The sequence below is a fragment of the Ranitomeya imitator genome, chromosome 9 (assembly GCF_032444005.1).
Source record: "Ranitomeya imitator isolate aRanImi1 chromosome 9, aRanImi1.pri, whole genome shotgun sequence".
Taxonomy (NCBI): domain Eukaryota; kingdom Metazoa; phylum Chordata; class Amphibia; order Anura; family Dendrobatidae; genus Ranitomeya; species Ranitomeya imitator.
In genome coordinates this window covers 56,468,904-56,494,312 of record NC_091290.1, presented here as the reverse complement: position 1 = coordinate 56,494,312, position 25,409 = coordinate 56,468,904, and the positions used below count along the sequence as shown (strand labels likewise).

General features: G+C 44.8%; 1 protein-coding gene across 1 annotated transcript in view; it reads right to left on the bottom strand.

Annotated features, from left to right (window-relative positions):
* Nucleotides 1–25,409, bottom strand: part of INCENP (inner centromere protein) — a 66,729-nt gene that overhangs the window by 8,290 nt on the left and 33,030 nt on the right. The window contains exons 6-10 of the mRNA XM_069739601.1: nucleotides 21,562–21,586; nucleotides 2,270–2,384; nucleotides 1,555–1,588; nucleotides 1,074–1,191; nucleotides 349–495 (exon numbers count right to left, since the gene is read on the bottom strand). Coding sequence (XP_069595702.1) covers nucleotides 349–495; nucleotides 1,074–1,191; nucleotides 1,555–1,588; nucleotides 2,270–2,384; nucleotides 21,562–21,586 — 439 coding nt within the window. The remainder of the gene's footprint in view (nucleotides 1–348; nucleotides 496–1,073; nucleotides 1,192–1,554; nucleotides 1,589–2,269; nucleotides 2,385–21,561; nucleotides 21,587–25,409) is intronic.

Genomic DNA, 25,409 nt, shown 5'->3' with positions numbered 1-25,409 from the left:
TGAAAACGAGAGCGGCTGCAGGCAGAGTAGCACTTCATTCTCTCCCTGTAGCTGCTACAGCGATTTTACATCAGTGCTTGAGAAACAATGTCATGAAGCGAGAATGCTTTCTCCATGCCCTGACTAGCACGAGTCTGCTAATAGATTATAACACTGAGGGGTTAATGTGTCTTCCATCTTTTTCTAATATTACAGTACCGACAGCACAATTTTCCTACAGAAAAGCTCAACTACAGGGGCCACAAAGACTCCTGAACAGACTGTGGGGCTTGACAGGACCTGGTTCTGGCTCCTCTTACTGTATTATACCAGAACATTGTTAGTGGTCCAATGTGAAATCCCACATACCTTGGCGTCCACTTTGAGAGGAGTGTTGCGCTTTATAAAAGTTTTTGCGATGAGACTTTTCCCAATAGAACCTGGAGTCATCATTAGCAGTTGATTTTTTTGTACTGTATGCAGGAAACTCCTCATATGAGGAGGTGGTTTTATAACCTAAAAAATATAAGATACTGAGTAAAATGACAGTTAAAAAAAAAAAAAAAAAACTCTAACTGGGCTCCAAAGATTAAAATGCTCCTTAAAACAAACAAAAAAAAAACAAATTGGAGAAGCCTTTATTAAAACAGTTTCTATATATGTTGCCCCCCAAAACGTGATTCCATATTAATATGCAGAATGGTGGGAGGGCTGTGCAATGTGCCGATGCAAACCACAATTTTCCAATAACCCGATGTGACGCAGCGATATCACATCAATACCCACAGTTTGACAATTTTCAGTGACTATACAAGCAATTCAATAATTGGCTTGCACAAGTGTGGAAGCACCAACATTTAGCAAGCCTGGTTTTGAAACTGGACTGTCCTTACATTGCTGCGGATGGACATTAACCATAGCATTTATAAGTGGGCAATATTGACTAGAAGTATATAGATAACAAAAAGTGGACTATATTGCAATCATTCTTTACTTGAAGGATAAATTTAGCCATTACATTGAATGGGTAAAAACTCCTACAACTACAAAGTCTACATTACAACCCAACAACTTTTAATGGCCAGGAAACTCACTTTGCTAGGAGGACATGGGGGAGAAGGCGTTTTCTTCCTCGGAGGTGAATTCACTGGCTCATCACTAGATTGGTCACCATCAGACAGCTCATCCACAGCACGTTTATAGCTCTTTCGTCTGCAACAAGAATATACAATTTTTACCCTTAATCAAGTTACAGTATACTAAGTATTTATTTCTTGGCCAACTTGTAAACTTCCAGAAGAATTCAAGACTGCAGTCTTGTCAATCACATAATGCGCTGTGAGGATTCTCTGGTGTCAGCGGTCACGTGACCCCCTGTCACCCCATTCAAAATTAAACAATAAAAATCAAACAAACGTACACATATTTGGTATCTCCCGATCAATAATAAAAAAAAAAAAAAAAAAAGTTATGGCTCTGGGAAGGTGGGGAGCGAAAAACTAATGCAAAACCGAAAAAAGCTTCGGGGGCTAGGAAGTCAACATCTCATTTTACTAGAATGCCACAGATTTTTACCTTATAGTTTGATCTTCCACATCAGGATCAGCCTCTGTAGATAACAGAATGAAATATGTTACTTGGGTTTCTGATAAAGGGTTCTCTGGGCTGGGATAACTACTTCTAAAAATCAGCGCATTTCACACAGCGTCTCAGCACGCTAACAGCGCTGGAGCCGCACACCGCGTGAGCCAATCTTCCCCTAGCGACACAGAGCGCCCCTTGTTACAGACCACATGTACCGCATATAAAGTTGGTGATATCTTATCACAACAGAAAGTCTCTTTACCAGGTCACACACACTGACCTATCATTCCAGATAAAGTCAAATGTTGCTCTGAGGAAAGTCCTGATAGGACCGAAAACGTTCAGCAATTGACTAATTTCTCTGGATGTTAAATAAAAACTTTAGAAAATATTATAAAACTTTTGAGTGCCAACTTTTTCTACGAATGTACTTCGAAAAATCAGTAATAAGTTCATGGGATAAACAAATAGGCCACAAACCTAACTAAAGGAATGCTCAGCCAAGTGTGCTTACATCTGCTCTGCAGTAGCACATGTTGCATTGTTTTCTTTTACTCTTGTTGAATCACATAAGACATTTTCTGCATGCCACAAACAGTTTATAGCGATACAGTCCTAACAGGATGACCGAGTGCTTAGATACACAATCTGCTCTGGAAGTTATTTAGAACCATTATTGTCCATTGTAGCTATATACAAAACTAACCAGTACTCAACGACTGTCCAGTCACCATCGGTTCCGGCTCAGTGTCTGGCTGGTTGCTAATGGTAATCTTGTTAAAAGCCCTTGTTCGCACAGAATGCCTAAGGTTTTCTGGAGCCTGGAAAGCAAGAAACATGCAACAATATTGTACTTGGTAAGGTACAGATTCTGAAAAATAATTGAAACATAATTGTGGGAATAAATCTGGAACAGTTCAACATAGTCTCAATTACTGTGCTTTTTTTGTGATACATTTTATGTTAATGGCAAATTTAGGTTGATGCGTTTTGTGTTTACTTAGAAAAACATCAGAAATTTGACCAAAAGTTCAAAAACGTATACAAGTTTCAAACTTTTAATGACTATCCCTTTTCTTATTTAAAAACATTAACAAAATTTTAACTACCGTATATACTCGAGTATAAGCCGACCCGAGTATAAGCCGACCCCCCTAATTTTGCCACAAAAAAAAAAAAAAACTTGGAAAACTTAATGACTCGAGTATAAGCCTAGGGTGGGAAATACAGCAGCTACCGGTAAATGTCAATAGTAAAAATAGATACCAATAACAGTAAAATTAATTGAGACATCAGTAGGTTAAGGGTATGTGCACACGTCCGGATTTTTAGCGTTTTTTTTGCGGAATTTCGCTATAAAAACGCTATAATTCCTCATCAAAAACGCTAAAAATATGCATCCTATCATTTAGAATGCATTCCGGATTTTTTGTTCAGATGGATGCGTTTTTTTCCCCAAAAAAAACGCAATCCGCAAAAAGAATGGCCATGCTCATTCTTTTTGCGGATTTTTTGCGGATTTCATGCATTCAGGAAAAAAAAAAAAAACGCAAAAAATCCGCGCAAAAAACGCGATTTTCTGGCAGAATTCTCCGGATTTTGTCAGGAAAAAAACCTGACGTGTGCACATACCCTAAGTGTTTTTGAATATCCTTATTGAATCAGGAGCCCCATATAATGCTCCATAAACTTTATGATGGCCCCATAAGATGCTCCATACAAACACTTGCCCTAAATAGTGCTGCACAAACTTTATGGCCCCATATAATGCTGCACAAACGTTATGGCCCCATAGATGCTCCATACAAACACTTGCCCCATGTAGTGCTGCACAAACGTTATAGCCCCATATAGTGCTGCACAAACGTTATGGCCCCATAGATGCTCCATACAAACACTTGCCCCATATAATGCCGCACAAATGTTATGGCCCCATAGATGCTCCATACAAACACTTGCCCCATATAGTGCTGCACAAACGTTATGGCCCCATAGATGCTCCATACAAACACTTGCCCCATATAGTGCTGCACAAACGTTATGGCCCCATAGATGCTCCATACAGACACTTGCCCCATTTGCTGCTGCTGCGATAAAAAAAATAAAATAAAATCACATACTCACCTCTCCGTTGCTCAGGCCCCCGGCACTTTCAATATTCACCTGCTCCTTGTTCCGGCGCCACTCCATCTTCAGCGTCTTCTGCTCTGACATTCAGGCAGAGGGCGCGCACTAACCACGTCACTGCACCCTCTGACCTGAGCGTCACTGCAGAAGACGCTGAAGATGGAGCAGCGCCGAAACTAGGAGCAGGTGAGTATCGCGCAGCGCTCCCCCTCCCAATTATGCTCACCTGCTCCTGGCGCTGTGCAGTCCCTGCTTCCCCGCCGCCGCAGTTTCATCCTGTACTGAGCGGTCACCGTTACCGATCATTACAGTAATGAATATGCAGCTCCACCTCTATGGGAGGTGGAGCCGCATATTCATTACTGTAATGAGCGTTACCATGTGACCGCTCAGTACAGGAATAAGCTGTCGGCGCTGGGGAAGCCAGGGACCTGCAGGGACTGCGCCAGGAGTAGGTGAGTATAATTAGACAGCCCCCGCTTCCCTACCGACCCCTGGGTATGACTCGAGTATAAGCCGAGAGGGGGACTTTCAGCCCAAAAAAGTGGGCTGAAAATCTCGGCTTATACTCGCGTATATACGGTATTTACAAAAAGGAGACAATAGAGCAAGTCAGGGATTATTATTGATGTACAGATCTTGATATGTCCCTTAAGGACAGAGGGGAAGGAAGTAGTAAGGAAAGGTGAGGGGATGGGAGAAAAGAATTTTAATCCAAGATATTTCCAGGATAAGAGAATATTGTGGTTGGTTATGATATTTATTATCTCCGAAAGTCAATTTTTTAGTTGGTCATATCTAAAGGTTTTGCATGGAATATTTGCAAGTTTTTTCCAAGCTGAGAAGAGAGCAGAAATAGTTTGAGAATCCAGTACAGATGTCTTAGAGTTTAATAAAAAGGTTATTAGTAGAGAATGAAGAAGTGGAGACTTTTCCCTCAAGGAAGATTCGTGATCTAACCAGGCGGAAGAGCAGTCTATTTTGAACCAGGCCTGACTTTGCTTAACAAGATTGGTATAATAATACGCAGTCAAATTAGGGAGTCCAAAACCCCCTGAGGATTTACTTTTCATTAAAGGGAACCTGTCACCCCCAAAGTCGAAGTGAGCTAAGCCCACCAGCATCAGGGGTTTATCTACAGCATTCTGTAATGCTGTAGATAAGCCCCCGATGTATCCTGAAAGATGAGAAAGTAGGAATTAGTCCTACCGGTAATAGTGTTTCCAGGAGTCCATCATGACAGCACCACCAGGAGCTTGTCCTTCATATCCTTGATTGGGACAGGAACACAGAAGAGGTTAAATAGCCCCTCCCCACTTCGGTGATTTTACAAAGTACCACACCAGGATGGATGCAACGCAATTTTATTGAACTTCCTCTCTATACATATTCATATCACACATCAGAAAGGAATTCAAGGGAGGGTAAATAAGGGGTGCTGTCATGATGGACTCCTGGAAACACTATTACCGGTAGGAATAATTCCTACTTTCCAGGACATCCCTCCTGACAGCACCACTAGGAGAAAAACCAAATAACTCCTATTTAGGGTGGGATTACAGCTTGGAGGACTTTCCTCCCAAAGACCGTCTGTTGATTTGACAGAATGTCTAGCTTGTAGCGTTTGCAAAAGGTATTTCAGTTAGACCAAGTTGCCGCCCGGCAAATTTGGTCCATGGATGCACCTGCACCCTCTGCCCACGAGGCAGAGATTGCTCTCCATGAGTGGGGCCTTTAGATTTTCTGGATGAGACTCACCAGCTGAAATATATGCAGCACAAATGGTGGCTTTAATCTGGCTAGAGTAGCCTTTGAGGCTTTTTTCCCTCTGTTCTTCCCGGACATCTGGATAAAGAGGTTTGAGTCAATTCTCCAGTCGTCTGTAAGCTTTAAGTATTGTAATACTGTCCTTTTAACATCCAAAGAATGGAGAGAACGTTCTTTGTTGTTGTTGTACTTCTGGCAGAACGTAGGTAATATAATTTCCTGGTTTCTGTGAAAGTCAGTCACTACTTTAGGGAGAAACATAGGATCCAATTTTAAGATAATACAATCTTCCTGGATTTTTAAGTATGGGTCCGTTATGGACAGGGCTTGGATCTCGCCTATTCGCCTTGCTGACGTTATTGCGACCAGGACATGGTTTTGAACATTACAGATTTTAGGTCTGCCTGATCTAGAGGTTCGTATGGAGCTTTACGTAATTCGTTTAGTACCAAGCTGAGATTCCAGGGGGGTACTGTACTACGCATTGTTGGCCTAATACGTTGCATAGCTTTAATGAACCTTACTACCCAGGGGTGATCGGCTAGTGGATAGTCATAAAAGGCGCTTAAAGCTGAAATTTTTACTTTTAAAAGTACTAGGTCTCAAACCCATATCGAAGCCTGCTTGAAGGAAATTTAAGACCTGAGGAATATTTGGTCCTTGAAAGATGGATATTGGAGTTTTGCTCTGTGCACAAAATTTCTTCCTGATTTTTAGATATACAGGTCCTTCTCAAAAAATTAGCATATAGTGTTAAATTTCATTATTTACCATAATGTAATGATTACAATTAAACTTTCATATATTATAGATTCATTATCCACCAACTGAAATTTGTCAGGTCTTTTATTGTTTTAATACTGATGATTTTGGCATACAACTCCTGATAACCCAAAAAACCTGTCTCAATAAATTAGCATATCAAGAAAAGGTTCTCTAAACGACCTATTACCCTAATCTTCTGAATCAACTAATTAACTCTAAACACATGCAAAAGATACCTGAGGCTTTTATAAACTCCCTGCCTGGTTCATTACTCAAAACCCCCATCATGGGTAAGACTAGCGACCTGACAGATGTCAAGAAGGCCATCATTGACACCCTCAAGCAAGAGGGTAAGACCCAGAAAGAAATTTCTCAACAAATAGGCTGTTCCCAGAGTGCTGTATCAAGGCACCTCAATGGTAAGTCTGTTGGAAGGAAACAATGTGGCAGAAAACGCTGTACAACGAGAAGAGGAGACCAGACCCTGAGGAAGATTGTGGAGAAGGACCGCTTCCAGACCTTGGGGAACCTGAGGAAGCAGTGGACTGAGTCTGGTGTGGAAACATCCAGAGCCACCGTGCACAGGCGTGTGCAGGAAATGGGCTACAGGTGCCGCATTCCCCAGGTAAAGCCACTTTTGAACCATAAACAGCGGCAGAGGCGCCTGACCTGGGCTACAGAGAAGCAGCACTGGACTGTTGCTAAGTGGTCCCAAGTACTTTTTTCTGATGAAAGCAAATTTTGCATGTTATTTCGAAATCAAGGTGCCAGAGTCTGGAGGAAGACTGGGGAAAAGGAAATGCCAAAATGCCTGAAGTCCAGTGTCAAGTACCCACAGTCAGTGATGGTGTTGGTCCACTGTGTTTCATCAAGGGCAGGGTCAATGCAGCTAGCTATCAGGAGATTTTGGAGCACTTCATGCTTCCATCGGCTGAAATGTTTTATGGAGATGAAGATTTCATTTTTCAGCACGACCTGGCACCTGCTCACAGTGCCAAAACCACTGGTAAATGGTTTACTGACCATGGTATTACTGTGCTCAATTGGCCTGCCAACTCTCCTGACCTGAACCCCATAGAGAATCTGTGGGATATTGTGAAGAGAAAGTTGAGAGACGCAAGACCCAACACTCTGGATGAGCTTAAGGTCGCTATTGAAGCATCCTGGGCCTCCATAACATCTCAGCAGTGTCACAGGCTGATTGCCTCCATGCCACGCCGCATTGAAGCAGTCATTTCTGCCAAAGGATTCCCGACCAAGTATTGAGTGCATAACTGAACATTATTATTTGTTGGTTTTTTTGTTTGTTATTAAAAAACACTTTTATTTGATTGGATGGGTGAAATATGCTAATTTATTGAGACAGGTTTTTTGGGTTATCAGGAGTTGTATGCCAAAATCATCAGTATTGAAACAATAAAAGACCTGACAAATTTCAGTTGGTGGATAATGAATCTATAATATATGAAAGTTTAATTGTAATCATTACATTATGGTAAATAATGAAATTTAACACTATATGCTAATTTTTAGAGAAGGACCTGTATTGCCGAGGTCACTGGCTTCCTGCTTTTTTCTATGGTTGAGATAACCGAATCTGATAAGACCTTTTGATCTTAGGATCTCTTTTTTAAGATCCACGCTGAAAGCTGTAGCATGTCTAGATTTTGATGGGCCAGCGGCCCCTGCGTCAGAAGGTCGCACCTTGGTGGTAGCAGAACTGGATACTCCAACGCCATCCACTTCACAAGAGGAAACCAGCTTCTCTTGGGCCAATATGGCACAATTAGGATTACTGTTGCAAGACTTTCCTGAATTTTCCTCAGAACTCTCGGAATTAGAGCGAGTGGAGGGAATGCATAAGCAAGTTCCATGTTCCAGCTTTGTGCCAAGGTGTCCACCCCAGTTGGATTGTCTCTTGGGTTTAATGAAAAGGACTCTTGTCTTTGTATTTCGCCTTGAGGCGAATAAGTCTATCTGTGGTGTGCTCCATTGCTGGGTTAGCTGAACAAAGACTTTTTCGTTTAGAGACCACTCCGAGGGTTGCACCTTTTCTCTGCTGAGAAAGTCTGCTATCTGGTTCTCTGAACCTTTTAGATGTACTGCTGTGATGAACTTCACAGTGCATTCCGCCCAATAGATTGATTCTGCTAGACCTTGGAGGTGACTGTCTCGGACCTCCCTGATGAAGATGGAAAGATACCGTGGTCGAGTTGTCTGAGAAGATCCTGACTTGACGCCCCTGTAACTCCTCTTGGCATCTTTTCAGTGCTTCCCAAACTGCTCTGAGTTCCCTGTAGTTGGAGGAACTGTTGTGTACCGATATGGGCCATGTTCCCTGAAGGTAATGTCCTTCTATGTGAGCTCCCCAGCCGCTTAAGCTTGCATATGTGGTTACATTTACGCATGGAGACACACTCCAGGGTCTTCCTCCTTTGAGGTTTTTTAGTTTCAACTTGTTTTTATTTTTCAAAGAAAAACCAAGAAAGATACACAACAATATCCCGCGCAGGGGAATATACAGAAGCATAATCAAATTCTAAATTACCCTTGGGGACATTTAGACAATACATTTATACACGCAGACAAAGACAAGTGGTCGAGAAAGACAAGGGGGAGGGGGGTAAGAGATCCATTACTGTATCAGAGCATCATCAATAGTCGGGTATAAAGGGCGGGTCCAAGATGGTCCATCTGGCATTAAGTTGGTCTCATAGTGATAATGATAAAACTTGGTCGAGATTACTACTAGAGTTCCTTTCGATCCACGGCCTCCATATTTGATAGTATGGCTCCCATGCGTCATCTCTTGTAGCTTGTATTCGTTCAAATAGCATGATGGTGTTCATTTTGTCGATTACCGAGTAAAAAGATAGGGTAGTTGTTTTCCATTTTGTTGCAATGTGTAGCTTGGTGGCGAGGAACAGCTGGTTGACTAGATTATGGAGTTTGTTGGAGAAGCCCGGGTGTTTTGCCCCCAACAGGAACACCGTTGCATCTAACTGAATCGTCCCACCATAAAGCTCCTCTACAATAGATTTAAAGGGACACTGTCACCTGAATTTGGAGGGAACAATCTTCAGCCATGGAGGCGGGGTTTGGGGGTTTTTGATTCACCCTTTCCTTACCCGCTGGCTGCAATATTGGATTGAAGTTCATTCTCTGTCCTCCGTAGTATATGCCTGCACAAGGTGCAATCTTGCCTTGCGCAGGCGTGTACTATGGAGGACAGAGAATGAACTTCAATCCAATATTGCAGTCAGCGGGTAAGGAAAGGGTGAATCAAAAACTCAAAAACCCCGCCTCCATGGCTGAAGATTGTTCCCTCCAAATTCAGGTGACAGTGTCCCTTTAATCTTTAACCAAAGAGTGGAAACAACCGGACAATCCCACCACGTGTGCTTCAAGTCGCCCAGGGCTCCACACCCCCTGAAACACCGATCCGACATATTTGGGTAGATGGCATGTAATTTGCTCGGGACCAAATATGTCCTATGTAGGAGCTTGATGGATGTTTCAACTAATGAGGTTTGGAGACTACCCTTGGAGAGAGAGCAGCAGCATTTTTGCCACTCCAATGGGGACATTATCTTATTAAAGTCTCTTTCCCATTGAATCATATATTGGAGTTTTACTTCCTCTGATATTGCATTTAGGTTTGAGTATATCAAAGAGATAGCTCCCTTGCCCAATGGGTCATACAAACACATTTGCTCATAACCTGATGGGCGGTGTGTGACACCATGTCCTAAAATTTGTTCAGCAAAATGAAAGATTTGGATGATATGTAAAGTTTCAGAATTTGGTGGGGAGTGCTTTTGGATAAACTCTTGCTTGGTGAGTAGGATGTTAAAAGGCGATGTAAGACTTTTGAGGGTAATTAAACCCCTAGATATCCACCAGTGGAAAGGGCGAGGTTCCAACACTGGAAGAAAAGCTGGGTTATGAAAAATATGCGTCATTTTTTTTTGGATTGTAGAGAGTGTTTAAATCTTTCCTTTCTCCATAGCATCAGGGAATGTGCTGTGAATGGAGCTGATGTGTGGAGCCCCCTCGGGAGTTTCTGCAAAGACCACATGAGGCCTGGTAGGGAGAATGGGGTCAGGAGGTGAGATTCGAGATTCACCCATCTGGGTGTGTTATGTTTGTCCGCGTTGGCACTTATTAGTTGAGCTAATTGAGCCGCTCTATAGTATAAATTGAAGTTGGGCAGAGACATACCTCCTCGTCTTCTATTAATAAACATGGTTTTTAGTCTTATCCTAGGTCTTTTCCCCTGCCATATAAATTTGGAGATCGTGTTATGTATATCTAGTAACGTTTTGGAGGGTAAAGGAATGGGCAAAGAGCGGAAAATATACAGAAAACATGGTAAGGAGACCATCTTAATGGTGTGAAGTCTACCCAACCAGGATAGGGACATAGATGACCATCTGGAGAGGTCTGATTTGAGATTTCCAATTAAGGGGGCATAGTTCCATTTAAATAAAGTCGACCTATGGGAGGTTAGATTAATGCCGAGATAGGTTAAGTACTGCTCATTTCTGGTAAACTTAAATTGTGTTGTTATGTTGTTTTGAGTTTCCCTGGGGGTGTTAATGAACAAGGCTTCAGATTTGTCAACGTTAATCTTGAGGCCAGAGACCAGTTCGAATTCGTGGAGGACAACGAAAAGGTTTGGGAGTGTTATAGTGGGGTTGACTATGGATAAGAGTAGGTCATCCGCAAAGAGGCTAGCCTTGTATTGGTCATCTCTAATTGTAGGTCCATTAATGTTAGGGTTGGCTCTAATAGTTTCTGCCAGGGGCTCCATGGCTAGGGCAAATAAGGCTGGGGAAAGCGGGCATCCCTGCCTAGTACCGCGTTGTATGTTAATAGGGGTAGGCTGGTTTGAGGGTAGTTTCAGATATGCCTGGGGGTGATCATATAAAAGTTTGAGACAAGAGGTGATACCACTCGGGAAACCAAATTTAGCGAGGACTTCGAACAAGTATGACCATGATACCGAGTCAAAGGCTTTCTCTATGTCGAGTGCTAGTAGGAGTAAGGACTGCTTGGAGTGATTAGCCGAGTGTATTAGATTAAGGTTTCTCCTGATATTGTCAGGGCCCTGTCTTTTGTGGATGAACCCTACCTGGTCCCGGTGGATTAGAGTGGACAGTATTTTATTTAGTCTGGCCGTGATTATGGATGTGAAAATTTTTAAATCTATGTTTAGCAATGAGATAGGCCTATAATTTTTAGGGAAGAGATGATTCTTCTTCGGTTTTGGGATTACAGTTACGTGAGCGGTGTAAAATTCAGGAGGCATTTGAGCTCCGTTTAAAAGAGCATTACAAAAGCTTTGTATGTGAGGTATAAGTAGGCTGTCGAATTTTTTATAGTACAGTGCCGTGAGCCCATCAGGCCCGGGCGCCTTTTTTTTTTAATTTTTAATCGTTCTTTTTATTTCATCAGAGTTAATTGGAGCTTGGAGATGTGCTATATCTGAATCCGGGACTTTAGGTAGTGTCAGATCTTTGAGGAAGCTTTGGATGCGAGTCGGGGAAGGGGGCTGTGAGAGGGAGTATAGGTTTTGATAGTATTGCTGGAACATTTTATATATTACATCTGGGTGGGCAGTAACATGTCCTGTAGGATCTTTAATGGCTGGGATATTGTTCAGAAGCTCCCTACTCCTAAGTTTACGGGCCAACATGCTGCTTGGTTTGTTAGCATATTTGTGAAAAGTAGATTTAGTCCATGTCAGGGCCCTTTCTGATCTATTTGTTAAAATGGTATTGAGTTGTAATTTAGTTTCACTGATTTTCTTGATTAGATAAAGTGACGGGAAGTTTTGATTTGCCTGTTCTAATTTTGAGAGTTTTTTTTCTAATTGCAATTGTAGTTCTGACCTTTGTTTTTTCTTGTTAGAGGCAATCTTGATCAGGGACCCTGTTATAAATTTTTTGTGAGCCATCCATATAGTTCCCGGGGACACGTCAGTGGTATTGTTAGTTTGGAAATATAGGTTTAGCTCCTCCTTTATAGTAGATAAGACCGTTGGGTCTGTTAATAGGGACTCGTTCAGTCTCCACCTGAACAACCTAGAAGTGGTAATGTTAAAGTTAAAAACAGAGAGAACGGCATCATGGTCTGACCAAGATGATACTATATGTCGGGAGTATAAGATCGAGGGGAGTGTTTTGGAGGAGGTGAGATGTAAGTCAATTCTGGAATAGGACTTTTGTGCGGGGGAGAAATATGTATATCCCCTCTGAGGGCCATTTAGTTCTCGCCAGATATCTGCCAGACAATGTACTTTCAGCATTTGTAGGATTTTTTTCCTGTCTGTTTTAGATATGTCTGCTCGATTCAGTGAGCTGCTGTCGAGTGACGGGCTTAAAGTGAGATTGAAGTCGCCACACCATATAAAGTGGTGATATGAGAATGAGGCTAATTTAGATAGAATTAGACGTATGACCCGGGTCTGAGTAGCAGTTGGCAGGTAGCCATTGACAATGCATATATTTAGACCCTGCAGGGTCCCCATCAGGATAATGAACCTGCCCTCAGGATCTGAGTACGTGTTAGTGGGTTGGAGTGGAAGACTGTTTTTGATTAGTATAGCCACACCCCTCGTTTTGCGGTCCCAAGTAGAAAGGAAGAATTTCGAATAATGTGTATCTAGGAATTTGGGGTGGGAGGAATTGGAGAAATGGGTTTCCTGAAGACAGATAACGTCTGGGTTATGTTTGTGATAATCGAGGAAGGCCTTTTTGCGTTTTAGATGTGAGTTGAAGCCCCGCACATTATGGGAAAGCACTCTACACATGTTAAATTAAGTGTACACTGCTAATAAGAGGCAAACCATCTTCCTCCACCCGACCCACAAATTCACCACCACAGCAATAATCTCTATGTGGAAACAAAAGGGAAGAGACAAACAGGGGGAAGACTGACGCAGAACATGACAAATTTTCCAAAGGGCATTGAGCCCACAAGATGCGGCGATCTGGAGTCCCATATTAAGAAGGACACCAAGATTCACCGAGTTTGGGCAGCATGTTGCGACCCCGAGGACCCCAACCCTTGAATCATCTGAGATTGACTTTATAGTAAAGGGAAGAGAGGAAAGAGGGGGGGAGAGATAAAGAGGGGAAAGGAAAAGGGGGGAGGGATAGGCGGAAAGGAATAGGGATTAGGATGCTTGAAAATATAATAATAAACAGTACAACTGTAAATAGACCGAGCATTAGCTGCTAGGTAAGTGACCCAGTTTCAGAGCTGGTCAGAACCGACATCTGGTCCCACAACAGAACCCAGGGACTCAGAGAGAATTTTGAGGATGTCAAGCCCTGGGTTATGTGAGTCAAGTGACTTGAGTGTTTTGACTTCTTGTTCTGGGGGTATTCTTCCATTCCCTTACAGGCCTGGGCTTTCTCTGTGGGAGTGAGGATGTCTCTGAGGATAGTGCGATACCAGCCCTAATTAGGGCCTGAGTTCCCTCCTCTAGTGACCGTCAGGTATAGAGTTGGGATTTGAAGGTGAAGATAAGGGCAAATGGGAAGCCCCACCTATATTTAACCTGAGCTTCTTGTAGCGAGGCCGTAATTGACCTGAGGGCCCTTCTCCTGGCCAGTGTGGAGGGTGCAATGTCCGCGTAGATGTGTACTGAGTCTGGTAGGCCGGGTAAGATAGGGTGGTTTCTAGCTGCCAGCATGATCTGATCGCGTGTCTCCTCATAATGCATTTTTAGTATTACATCTCTTGGCATATCATTAGACCGCGGCTTGCCCAGTGCCCTGTGTATTCTTGTAATATGGAGAAGGGTCGGGTCCAGGTCCGGTAAAAGGGCCGTGAAAAGGGCTGTTGCTGTATCTTTAAGGGCAACAACATGTTCAGGAAGGCCCCTAATTCGTATGTTGCTCCTTCTAGATCTATTCTCATAGTCCTCACATTTTAATTCTTGCTCAGAAATGCGGTCAGCCTGTAGCTTGAGAGTTTCCTGATCTTCCTCTAGCGCATCTGAGACAGCCTCCATTTTTTCCTCCAGGTTGTTTGTGCGCTGGGCTAAATCTTGTAACTGGGATGAGATACCCTGCATAGCGGTTCTGAGTTCCTCTCTAAAGGTCTCCTGCAGTGATCTCGTGAGGGCAGCCGTTGAGATCATCGCATCCGATTGTGGGGGAATGTCATCCTGCTCTGCGCTCCCGTCGCCTTGGGTTGCAGAGGTTATTGGAGGATTAGCTGCTGCAGCCATTTTGGATGGGGTGCCGCTCATAAGTAGATCTGAAACGGTGCGGCCTGCTGGCTGTGTCGTGCTTCCCTTTTTTGGCATTGCAGATCGTCTCACTCTCAAAGATACGCTGTCCCCGGGGAGGGAGAATATTTACTGTGCTCCGGTCGCTGGAAAGGGTTAAATGGGGTCAGACGGGTAGCAGAGCTCAGCACAACATATCTGTCATTGCTGGACCCCGCGCATGCGCCCCGTCAATACAGTCTTATCACCTAATTCACTTCGTTGCGGGACAGGTTATATGTGAGGGGTAGTAGTGCAGTCTGAAAGCGAATGTTACCAAGCTTAATTTTTATCAGCCCCAGTTATAAGTTGCAGCCTGCTGCTTTCTGCAGCTAAGAGGTGCCGCGTTTTAAGGGCGTCAGCAGTGCTCTACGGGCCTCAGGTCTTATATGGCTTGTGACCCAACTACTAATGTCTCTTGGAGGGGAACTTATCACCCCTACTGCCGATGATCGTGTTCCCGGTGATTGCAGGGTTCTCTTCCCTCCCGAGCCCGCTCACCCCCGCAGAGGAAGGTGGAAGGTGCCTGGTTACCTTTTGCAGAGGAGCGGGAGATGAAGCGTGGGAACGCCGGGGTTAATAGATACCGGCGTGATAGTTCCGTAGCTGCTGGACGATGGCAGACCCGTGAGCCCTCTGGGATGATAAGATCTTTACCTCTCACCGCCAGTACCCCCTCTGGTTAGCTGTTCAGGGGTTAAACCAGGGCTCTGGCGGCGCAGTATAATCTCTCCAGACCGATGCTGCTCCCAGGGCTGTGTGACGTCACTGTGGAGGAGCTGTTCCCGCTCCTGCTTTTAATGGCGGCGATTGGCGCCAAAATACAGGCTCAAGGGTGGGGGAGGAAGAACAGGGACTGCTCCTGCTATAATGCCCCGCAAGCCTCCGCTCTTCACCTACGTCCGGCAGGGCTCGGGCAGAGGAGGAGGGAGTGAGGGGACGATAGGGACGGGCGGCGTGGTAGTCTCTCCTGGGTGAGTGGTCCGGACCGCCGTTACCTCTGTGCGCTGCCTGCTGGGGTGTGCGCGGTCTCCCCCCGCGCCGCCACTGCTCCCCGACTCACCGGACCAGCCGCTCAGCGCCGCGATCCCCCTCCCTGCCTCACTGCTCCGTGACCGCTCTGGGGCTCTGCTGTGTGCCGCTCCTCCGCTGCAGGGGCTCCCTCACTGCCGGGCTGCAGGAGGGATCTGTGATGGCGCCGTCCGTCTGTGGTGCTGCGTGCTCCCGCCGGCGCCTTCTCTCGGCGCTGAAGTTAGGCTGAGTCTATTTGGAGACTCCCAGGGCTCACAATCGCCGGGTTCCCCGGGGCTTTGACACGGTTATGGGGTCCCCAAGTGTAGAAATCCAGGGAGCTCGTGTCACCCACGTCTGCTCCGCTCGAGCTCCAGGCCACGCCCCCCCCTCCTTTGAGGTTTTTTTTATGTTGACCCACCATGCCAGAAGCTTTCTTGCCATCCCATACTGAAAGGACCTCCCGTTGAAGAATTCTTGAATTAAACTGGCTCCATTGTATGCTGGGAATACATGGGAGGTCATTAGACCTAGACCCCTCATGGCTTTCCTGATGGAAATGTGTTTGCATTTACTTAGTGCCTGAAATTCTTCTTCGATTTTCCGTTGTTTTTGGTCTGGTAGGAAGGAGTATTCCCGTTCGGAGTCTAGTAGTACTCCCAGGAATATTTTCTGCCTTTCTGGTCTGAGACTTGATTTCTTTGAATTATCCACCCTAGACTCTTCAGGAGTGATATCGTCATTGTTAAAGACTCTTCCATCTGATGAGGCGAAACTGCCATAAACAACAGATCGTCCAGGTATGGGGCGATGAGAAGGTTCTTTTCTCTTAAGTGGGCCATGACCTCTGTCATGAGTTTTGTGAATATTCGTGGGGCCGAAGCGAGACCGAATGGTAGGCACTGGAATTGGAAATTATGTATTTTCTCGTGGCTTTTTATTGCAAATCTGAGGAATTTTTGGTGTGAGGGATGGGTACATGGTAGTACCCATGTTTGAGATCTAGCGTGCACATTACTGAGTCCTTTTTATTAAAGGTATAATTGATTGGAGAGACTCCATCTTGAAGCGTTTGTAAGCTACCCACTAATTTAATGGTCTTAAAGTTTATTATTGTACGGTATTCTCCGCTTTTTTTTTTTTTAATGGAGAACAGGCTGGAGTAATGTCCATGAAATCGCTGGTGATGGGGTACCGGAACTATGACCTGCAGTTCTGAGAGCTCTTGTATGTCTGTTAACAGTCTTTGATGGACTGCCGACGACTCGGTACACGTTAGGCAGTACCTTTTGGGGGGCAGCTGGGTGAATGCTATCCTGTACCCCTGGGCAACCGTCTGTAGGATCCACTGATTTCGAGGGATATTCTGCCAGCCCTCTAGGAAGTACTGTAGTCTCCCTCCTATATTGTTGGCGTCATTGTCTGTTGGGTCCTGACGATTGGTCTCGAAAGGAACCTCTTCCCCTGTTGCCTTTAGGGTAGCTCCATCTGCCGGACTTCCCTTTGTAGTCCTGCCTAGGGTGGGAGCGAGTTTTCTGAAAGAATGGCACCTTCTTAGGCTTTCTCGAGCAGCTCAAATACATGAGAACGGAATTGAATAAAGTTTGTTTTTTGGCTGAGCATCTCCCGTCCAAGATCTTAGCCACAAGGCTCACCTTGCCGCATTTGACAGCGCGTTATTTCTAGCTGGAAAACGCACTGACTCTGCTGAAGCATCCGCCATGAAGTCAGTCGCCATTCTTAGTATTGACAGACTTGAGAATTTCTTCCCCAGGAGTCCAGTCTTTAATGTGGCCTTCCAGCTCGTCTACCCAGAGGTTCATGGATCTTGCTACAGAGGTGGCCGCTATATTTGTTTTCATAATGGCAGCGGTGACTCCCAGGCTTTTTTTAAAGGAGATCTTCCGACCTTTTATCCATCGGGTATTTTAACCCAGAAGAGTCTTCGAAAGGAATAGATGTTTTCCTTGAGACTTTAGCTACCGGAATGTCGATCTTTGGAACAGATTTCCAGACTTTATTTTCTTCCGGATCAAAAGGGAAGACAGTACTTGAAGTCCCGAGGGACTACTAGCTTTTTCCCCACATCTTCCCATTCTTCCAGTATCATCGCCGTTATATGGTTGTTCACTGGAAATACTTTCTGCAGGTTCTCAGGCCCCCGAACATTTCTTCCTGAACAGATAGTGGTTCAGTGGAGTCCTCTATTTTCATAGTACTCATAGCTGCTTTTAGGAGCACGTCCGTGTTTTCGGACGAGAACAGGCATCTTTTGCATTCCTCTGGAAATACTACCGAGGAATTGTCAACTTCACCCGAGCCCGAATATCCTGATACCTCTCCTTCTTCCGAACTCGAGTCCATATCCCATCTGGGCCTCTTAGGGTGAGGGGATTGGGGTGGCACCAATGTTGATACAATAGCCTGGACTTCGCTTGGGGATGTCCTTGTCCTAAAATGTAAAAGAAGGCCCTGTAGCTAACGGATCTAAAGTCCCGCTAGGTACTTCCCCACCACGTTTACTCACATGGTCCATGAGCAGTTCTAAGGACTGGACGTCTAGCACCCTCCATCTTACTAAGTCAGGCGTGCCGTCAGCTGTCCGTCATTAAATAGTAAGTCTTACCAGACTTCAAGACATCTGATTCGTCCTCCTTCCGAGCTCAGCTGCTGGCATCTACGGTGATTGCAGGTCCCCAGCTGTACTGCGCATGTGTCATATGGAACGCACGCTGACCAGCCTGGGACCATCTGATCTCGGCGCCATCATGCCCCGGACTATCCTTGCCGACTTGTCTTGGCCCGGAAACCACTGGCACCGCAGACCCTGGGAATTTGGCCACACACCCCGGAAGTAGTCACCGGCACGCTCTCCTCTGACGCGAAGCGCCGGAACCAGAAGTTTGGGGAGACGCTGCCGGCTGTAAGTGGAGCTCAGGGGAACAGCGCCAGACAAGGCTGCAGCAGCCTCTGCCTCAGAGCCCCTTTGTGAAGGGATGAGGCAGCTGACGGGAGCACACAGCTCTACCTTATCGCGCGAGGGACCTCCGTCGGTATCATGCGATCTGAGGGGTCCCTCCAACAAGACTATGGCGGCCCAGAGCCCCCTCCAGGAGGAGAAGACCACCCTCAGGAGCACCTGCTCTGCAGAACCTTACATCCGTCATCAGGTAAATCCATTTTCTTCTGGAGAACACTCTCCTGCGTCTGTCCCTGATAGGGACAGGAAAAACACTGAAGGGTGGAGGTGAGGAGGGGCTATTTAACCTCTTCTGTGTTCCTGTCCCCATCAAGGATATGAAGGACAACCTCCTAGTGGTGCTGTCAGGAGGGACGTCCTGGAAAAATAGGTTAGATTATACTCACCCAGGGGGCGGTCCCGCTGTGGTCCGGTCCGGGGCATCCCATCTTCTTACGATGATGCTGCGGCTCCAGCGCAGGCGAACTTAGTCTGCCCTGTTGAGGGCAGAGCAAAGTACTGCAGTGCGCAGGCGCCATGAAAGGTCAGAGAGGCCCAGCGCCGCAGCGTGAAGACAAGAAAAGCAGCAGGACCGCCCCTGGGTGAGTATAATCTAACCTCTTTTTCTCATCTTTCAGGATACATCAGGGGCTTATCTACAGCATTACAGAATGCTGTAAATAAGCCCCTGATGCTGGTGGGCTTAGCTCACCTTCGATTTTGGGGGTGACAGGTTCCCTTTAAGATTGGTAAAGCAAGAGTTTCAAAAACAAATGTTCCAGATGAATTTGTTCAATAAATCCTGGAGGTTTTGAATATGTTTTAATGAAAAGGGGAAAAGAATGGCCCTAAAATGCGAAGGCGTTGTCCTAGCAGTGGACAACCCCTGGCACTTTTTTCGGCTTTGCGTTTTCGTTTTTCGCTCCCCTTTTTTCCAGAGCCATAACTTTTTTATTTTTCCGTCAATATGGTCATATGAGGGTTTATTTTTTGCACGACATCATTGATTTTAGAATGTCGTGTAACAGAAAACGGGGGGAAAAAATCCAAGTGCGGTGAAATTGCAAAAAAGTAATCCCACACTTGTTTTTTGTTTGGCTTTTTTGCTAGGTTCACTAAATGCTAAAACTGACCTGCCATTATGATTATCCAGGTCATTATAAGTTCATAGGCACCAAACATGTCTAAGTTCTTTTTTTAATCTAAGTGGTGAAAATTTTTTTCCAAACTGTTAAAAAAAAAAAAAAAAATTACACCATTTTCCGATACCCGTTGAGGGCTTATTTATTGCGTGCTGAGCTGACGTTTTTAATGATACCATTTTGGTGCAGATACGGTCTTTTGACTGCCCGTTATTGCATTTCAATGCAGTGTTGCGGCAACCAAAAAGTAATTTTGGCGGTTTGATTTTTTTTTTTTCTTGCTAAGCCGTTAACGGATTTGCCATGCTTCAATAGCCTCCGTGGGAGGCTAGAAGCTGCCACAACTTCATCGGCTCTGCTACATAGAAGCGATGCTCAGATCACCTCTATGTAGCAGAATTAGTGCATTGCTATAAGCGCCGATCACTGGGTGGCGCTCGAAGAAATCCAGCATAACGACCATAGGTCTCAAGGAGACCTCTGGTTGTCATGCCGACACACAGATGACCCCCCCCCCCCCCCGATCACGTGACGACCGGTGTGCGCATTTCCGGCCAGATGCGCTTGTTGAATGCTGCTGTCAAGAGTTTGACAGCAGCATTTAACTAGTTAATAGCGAAGGGCGGCTCGTGGTTCCACCCGCCGCTATTGCGGGCACATGTCAGCTGTTCAAAACAGTTGACATGTACTGGCTTTGAGGTGGGCTCACCGCCGGAGCCCGCATCAAAGCGGGGATACTGCCATCGGTGTAATAGTACGTCCGATGGCAGTAAGGGGTTAAAGCAAGCCTGTCAGCAGGATTTTGCCAAGTAAACTACAGACACTGTCACGTTGCTGCTGTTATACTGATTGAAATGATACCTGGGGTGAAGAAATCCATCTATCAGTGCTAGAAGTTTTCAGTTAATGATATGCTCGTGCTCAGTGTTGGGACTGTTGGCAGAGTCTTATCTTCCTGAACTAAACCAGAGAAACAAAGAAAAGGCCTCCCCACAGGCCGCCCCAAAACACAAACATGTTCCTCATCATAGAGACAGACTGTTTGTGCTTCGAGGCGGCCTGTTGGCAGGTCACTTCATGGTTTCTCTGGCTTAGAGCAGGAAGATAACACTCTGCCTACAGTCCCACCCTGGAGCACAGGCATCTCATTAACTGAAAACTTCTAACACTGACTACACAAGAACCACAAGACAGATTTCATCACCCCAGATATCATTTTAATCAGTAACAACGTCAACATGACAAAACATGTAGTTTCCTTAGCAAAATCCTGCTGACTGGTTCACTTTAATGCAGACTTGCACGACAGGAAAAGTTATTTTTAGCCCCTAAAGGTTGCCAAGTTCTGAACAGGTCACTATAGTTGGCAGATTAAGGCCGTTATTTGGCCTTAAATGGCCATGGCAACCATAGGGATCACACAATCATGATCTCACGGTGCCGATGGGGTTAAAGACACTTAACCATCAAGATGCCGTAGTCACTATTGACAGCAGCATCTAAAAGTTAATGGGCATGGTCGGTGCCAACACCAATAGTGACTGATGCAGCAGGATGTCATCCATAGTGTACAGCTGCTGCATTTTCACCTGTCGAGAGATGCTACTTATCTCAGCTCGGTAAAGGGACATACTGGTGTTCAGTAAAGTCTCGCCATTTTTACACAAATCCGAGCTATGCAAACGTTTTACTTCTTTTCAAAAGCATTTACGCCAGAATTGTTTAATGAGTCGGGCCTTAATGATCAACTACGACTATACAAGTCGACTCCGTTCACATCTGCATAAAACAATCTACAAAACTGTGCCGACTCAGTCATATCCTTTGTGCAACCATTTTGGCAAAGTGTTGTGGCTTTCAGTGTAAACCGCATATCATGTAGGCCCATTGACCTAATCACCCAAGCATATGCTACATAGCTGCTACACATATAGCTTCTTCCTTACCTCAACAAGTTCAGTAGTCTTTGGTCTGTAAAAGAGAATTCATTAAAAATGTAAGAAAATCAGGAAAAGAAAGAAAAAAAAATTTGCAATATATGCAAAGTGTAAATTCAACTACAAAGTCCATAATATCCCTAATACAAATGTTTGTAACATAGTTGTAACAAGAGTGATTGTAGTGTTTATTACTGGTTTTCAAATTTTTTCTTTTTAAAAATCACTGCTAACTTGAGCAGTATCTAAACTTGTAATCTTAATTACTGTGGTAGTTACACAAGTGCACCTCCATAAACAGCAAATTTTCTCCATGTCACGGTGTTAATAGAACTCAGCATCTGTTTATCATTACACTTGGCATTTACAGACAAGTAAACTTTCAATGGAAGGCTACACGCAACAACAAGGACTCATGGATGCAAGCGCACCTGCGTTTTCCAAGGTGAATACACTTAAACCGCAGGCAGTGTTTCTCCTGAAGTGTCTTGCCATCTGTCACCTTTGCAACGGCATTTTTGTAATTTAAATTATAAAATAGAGAGCAGCTACCAAGTAGAAGGATCCCACACAACGACACACTACTTCTTTTAACCCCTTCATGACCCAGCCTATTTTGACCTTAAAGACCTTGCCGTTTTTTGCAATTCTGACCAGTGTCCCTTTATGAGGTAATAACTCAGGAACGCTTCAACGGATCCTAGCGGTTCTGAGATTGTTTTTTCGTGACATATTGGGCTTCATGTTAGTGGTAAATTTAGGTCAATAAATTCTGCGTTTATTTGTGATAATAACGGAAATTTGGCGAAAATTTTGAAACTTTCGCAATTTTTACATTTTGAATTTTTATTCTGTTAAACCAGAGAGATATGTCACACAAAATAGTTAATAAATAACATTTCCCACATGTTTACTTTACATCAGCACAATTTTGGAAACAAAATTTTTTTTTGTTAGGAAGTTATAAGGGTTAAAATTTGACTAGCGATTTGTCATTTTTACAACGAAATTTACAAAACCATTTTTTTTAGGGACCACCTCACATTTGAAGTCAGTTTGAGGGGTCTATATGGCTGAAAATACCCAAAAGTGACACCATTCTAAAAACTGCACCCATCAAGGTACTCAAAACCACATTCCAGAAGTTTATTAACCCTTCAGGTGCTTCACAGCAGCAGAAGCAACATGGAAGGAAAAAATGAACATTTAACTTTTTAGTCACAAAAATTATCTTTTAGCAACAATTTTTTTATTTTCCCAATGGTAAAAGGAGAAACTGAACCACGAAAGTTGTTGTCCAATTTGTCCTGAGTACGCTGATACCTCATATGTGGGGGTAAACCACTGTTTGGGCGCACGGCAGGGCTTGGAAGGGAAGGAGCGCCATTTGACTTTTTGAATGAAAAATTGGCTCCACTCTTTAGCGGACACCATGTCAAGTTTGGAGAGCCCCCGTGTGCCTAAAAATTGGAGCTCCCCCACAAGTGACCCCATTTTGGAAACTAGACGCCCCAAGGAACTTATCTAGATGCATAGTGAGCACTTTGAACCCCCACGTGCTTCACAAATTGATCCGTAAAAATGAAAAAGTACTTTTTTTTCACAAAAAAATTCTTTTAGCCTCAATTTTTTCATTTTCACATAGGCAACAGGATAAAATGGATCATAAAATTTGTTGGGCAATTTCTCCCGAGTACGTCGATACCTCATATGTGGGGGTAAACCACTGTTTGGGCACTCGGCAGGGCTCGGAAGGGAAGGCGCGCCATTTGACTTTTTGAATGGAAAATTAGCTCCAATTGTTAGCGGACACCATGTCACGTTTGGAGAGCCCCTGTGTGCCTAAACATTGGAGATCCCCCAGAAATGACACCATTTTGGAAACTAGACCCCCAAAGGAACTAATCTAGATGTGTGGTGAGGACTTTGAACCCCCAAGTGCTTCACAAAAGTTTATAACGCAGAGCCATGAAAATAAAAAAATTATTTTCTCAAAAATGATCTTTTAGCCTGCAATTTTTTATTTTCCCAAGGGTAACAGGAGAAATTTGACCCCAAAAGTTGTTGTCCAGTTTCTCCTGAGTACGCTGATACCCCATATGTGGGGGTAAATCACTGTTTGGGCACATGCCGAGGCTCGGAAGTGAAGTAGTGACGTTTTGAAATGCAGACTTTGATGGAATGCTCTGTGGGCGTCACGTTGCGTTTGCAGAGCCCCTGATGTGGCTTAACAGTAGAAACCCCCCACAAGTGACCCCATTTTGGAAACTAGACCCCCAAAGGAACTTATCTAGATGTGTGGGGAGCACTTTGAACCCCCAAGTGCTTCATAGAAGTTTATAATGCAGAGCCGTGAAAATAATAAATACGTTTTCTTTCCTCAAAAATAATTATTTAGCCCAGAATTTTTTATTTTCCCAAGGGTAACAGGAGAAATTGGACCCCAGTAATTGTTGCGCAGTTTATCCTGAGTATGCTGGTACCCCATATGTGGGGGTAAACCACTGTTTGGGCACACGTCAGGGCTCGGAAGTGAGGGAGCACCATTTGACTTTTTGAATACGAGATTGGCTGGAATCAATGGTGGCGCCATGTTGCGTTTGGAGACCCCTGATGTGCCTAAACAGTGGAAACCCCTCAATTCTAACTCCAACACTAACCCCAACACACCCCTAACCCTAATCCCAACTGTAGCCATAACCCTAATCACAACCCTAACCACAACCCTAATTCCAACCCTAACCCTAAGGCTATGTGCCCACGTTGCGGATTCGTGTGAGATATTTCCGCACCATTTTTGAAAAATCGGCGGGTAAAAGGCACTGCGTTTTACCTGCGGATTTTCCGCGGATTTCCAGTGTTTTTTGTGCGGATTTCACCTGCGGATTCCTATTGAGGAACAGGTGTAAAACGCTGCGGAATCCGCACAAAGAATTGACATGCTGCGGAAAATACAACGCAGCGTTTCCGCGCGGTATTTTCCGCACCATGGGCACAGCGGATTTGGTTTTTCATATGTTTACTTGGTACTGTAAACCTGATGGAACTCTGCTGCGAATCCGCAGCGGCCAATCCGCAGCCAAATCCGCACAGTGTGCACATAGCCTAATTCTAAAGGTATGTGCACACGCTGCGGAAAACGCTGCGGATCCGCAGCAGTTTCCCATGAGTTTACAGTTCAATGTAAACCTACGGGAAACAAAAATCGCTGTGCCCATGCTGCGGAAAAACTGCACGGAAACGCAGCGGTTTACATTCCGCAGCATGTCACTTCTTTGTGCGGATTCCGCAGCGGTTTTACAACTGCTCAAATAGAAAATCACAGTTGTAAAACCGCAGTGAAATGCGCAGAAAAACCGCCATAAATCCGAAGCGGTTTAGCAGAAAAATCCGCAGAGGACCAGAATACGTGTGCACATACCGAAACCCTAACCCTACCCCTAACCCTATTCTAACATTAGTGGAAAAAAAAAAATTTCTTTATTTTTTTATTGTCCCTACCTATGGGGGTGACAAAGGGGGGGGGGGGGTCATTTATTATTTTTTTTATTTTGATCACTGAGATATAATCTCAGTGATCAAAATGCACTTTGGAACGAATCTGCCGGCCGGCAGATTCGGTGGGCGCACTGCGCATGCGCCCGCCATTTTGGAAGATGGCGGCGCCCAGGGAGAAGACGGACGGGACCCCGGCTGGATCGGTAAGTATGATGGGGTGGGGGGACCACGGGGGGGGGGGGAAATCGGAGCACGGGGGGGAATCGGAGCGCGGGAGGGGTGGAACGGAGCACGGGGGGCATGGAACGGAGCACGGGGGGGTGGATCGGAGTGCAGGGGGGGTGATTGGAGCACGGGGG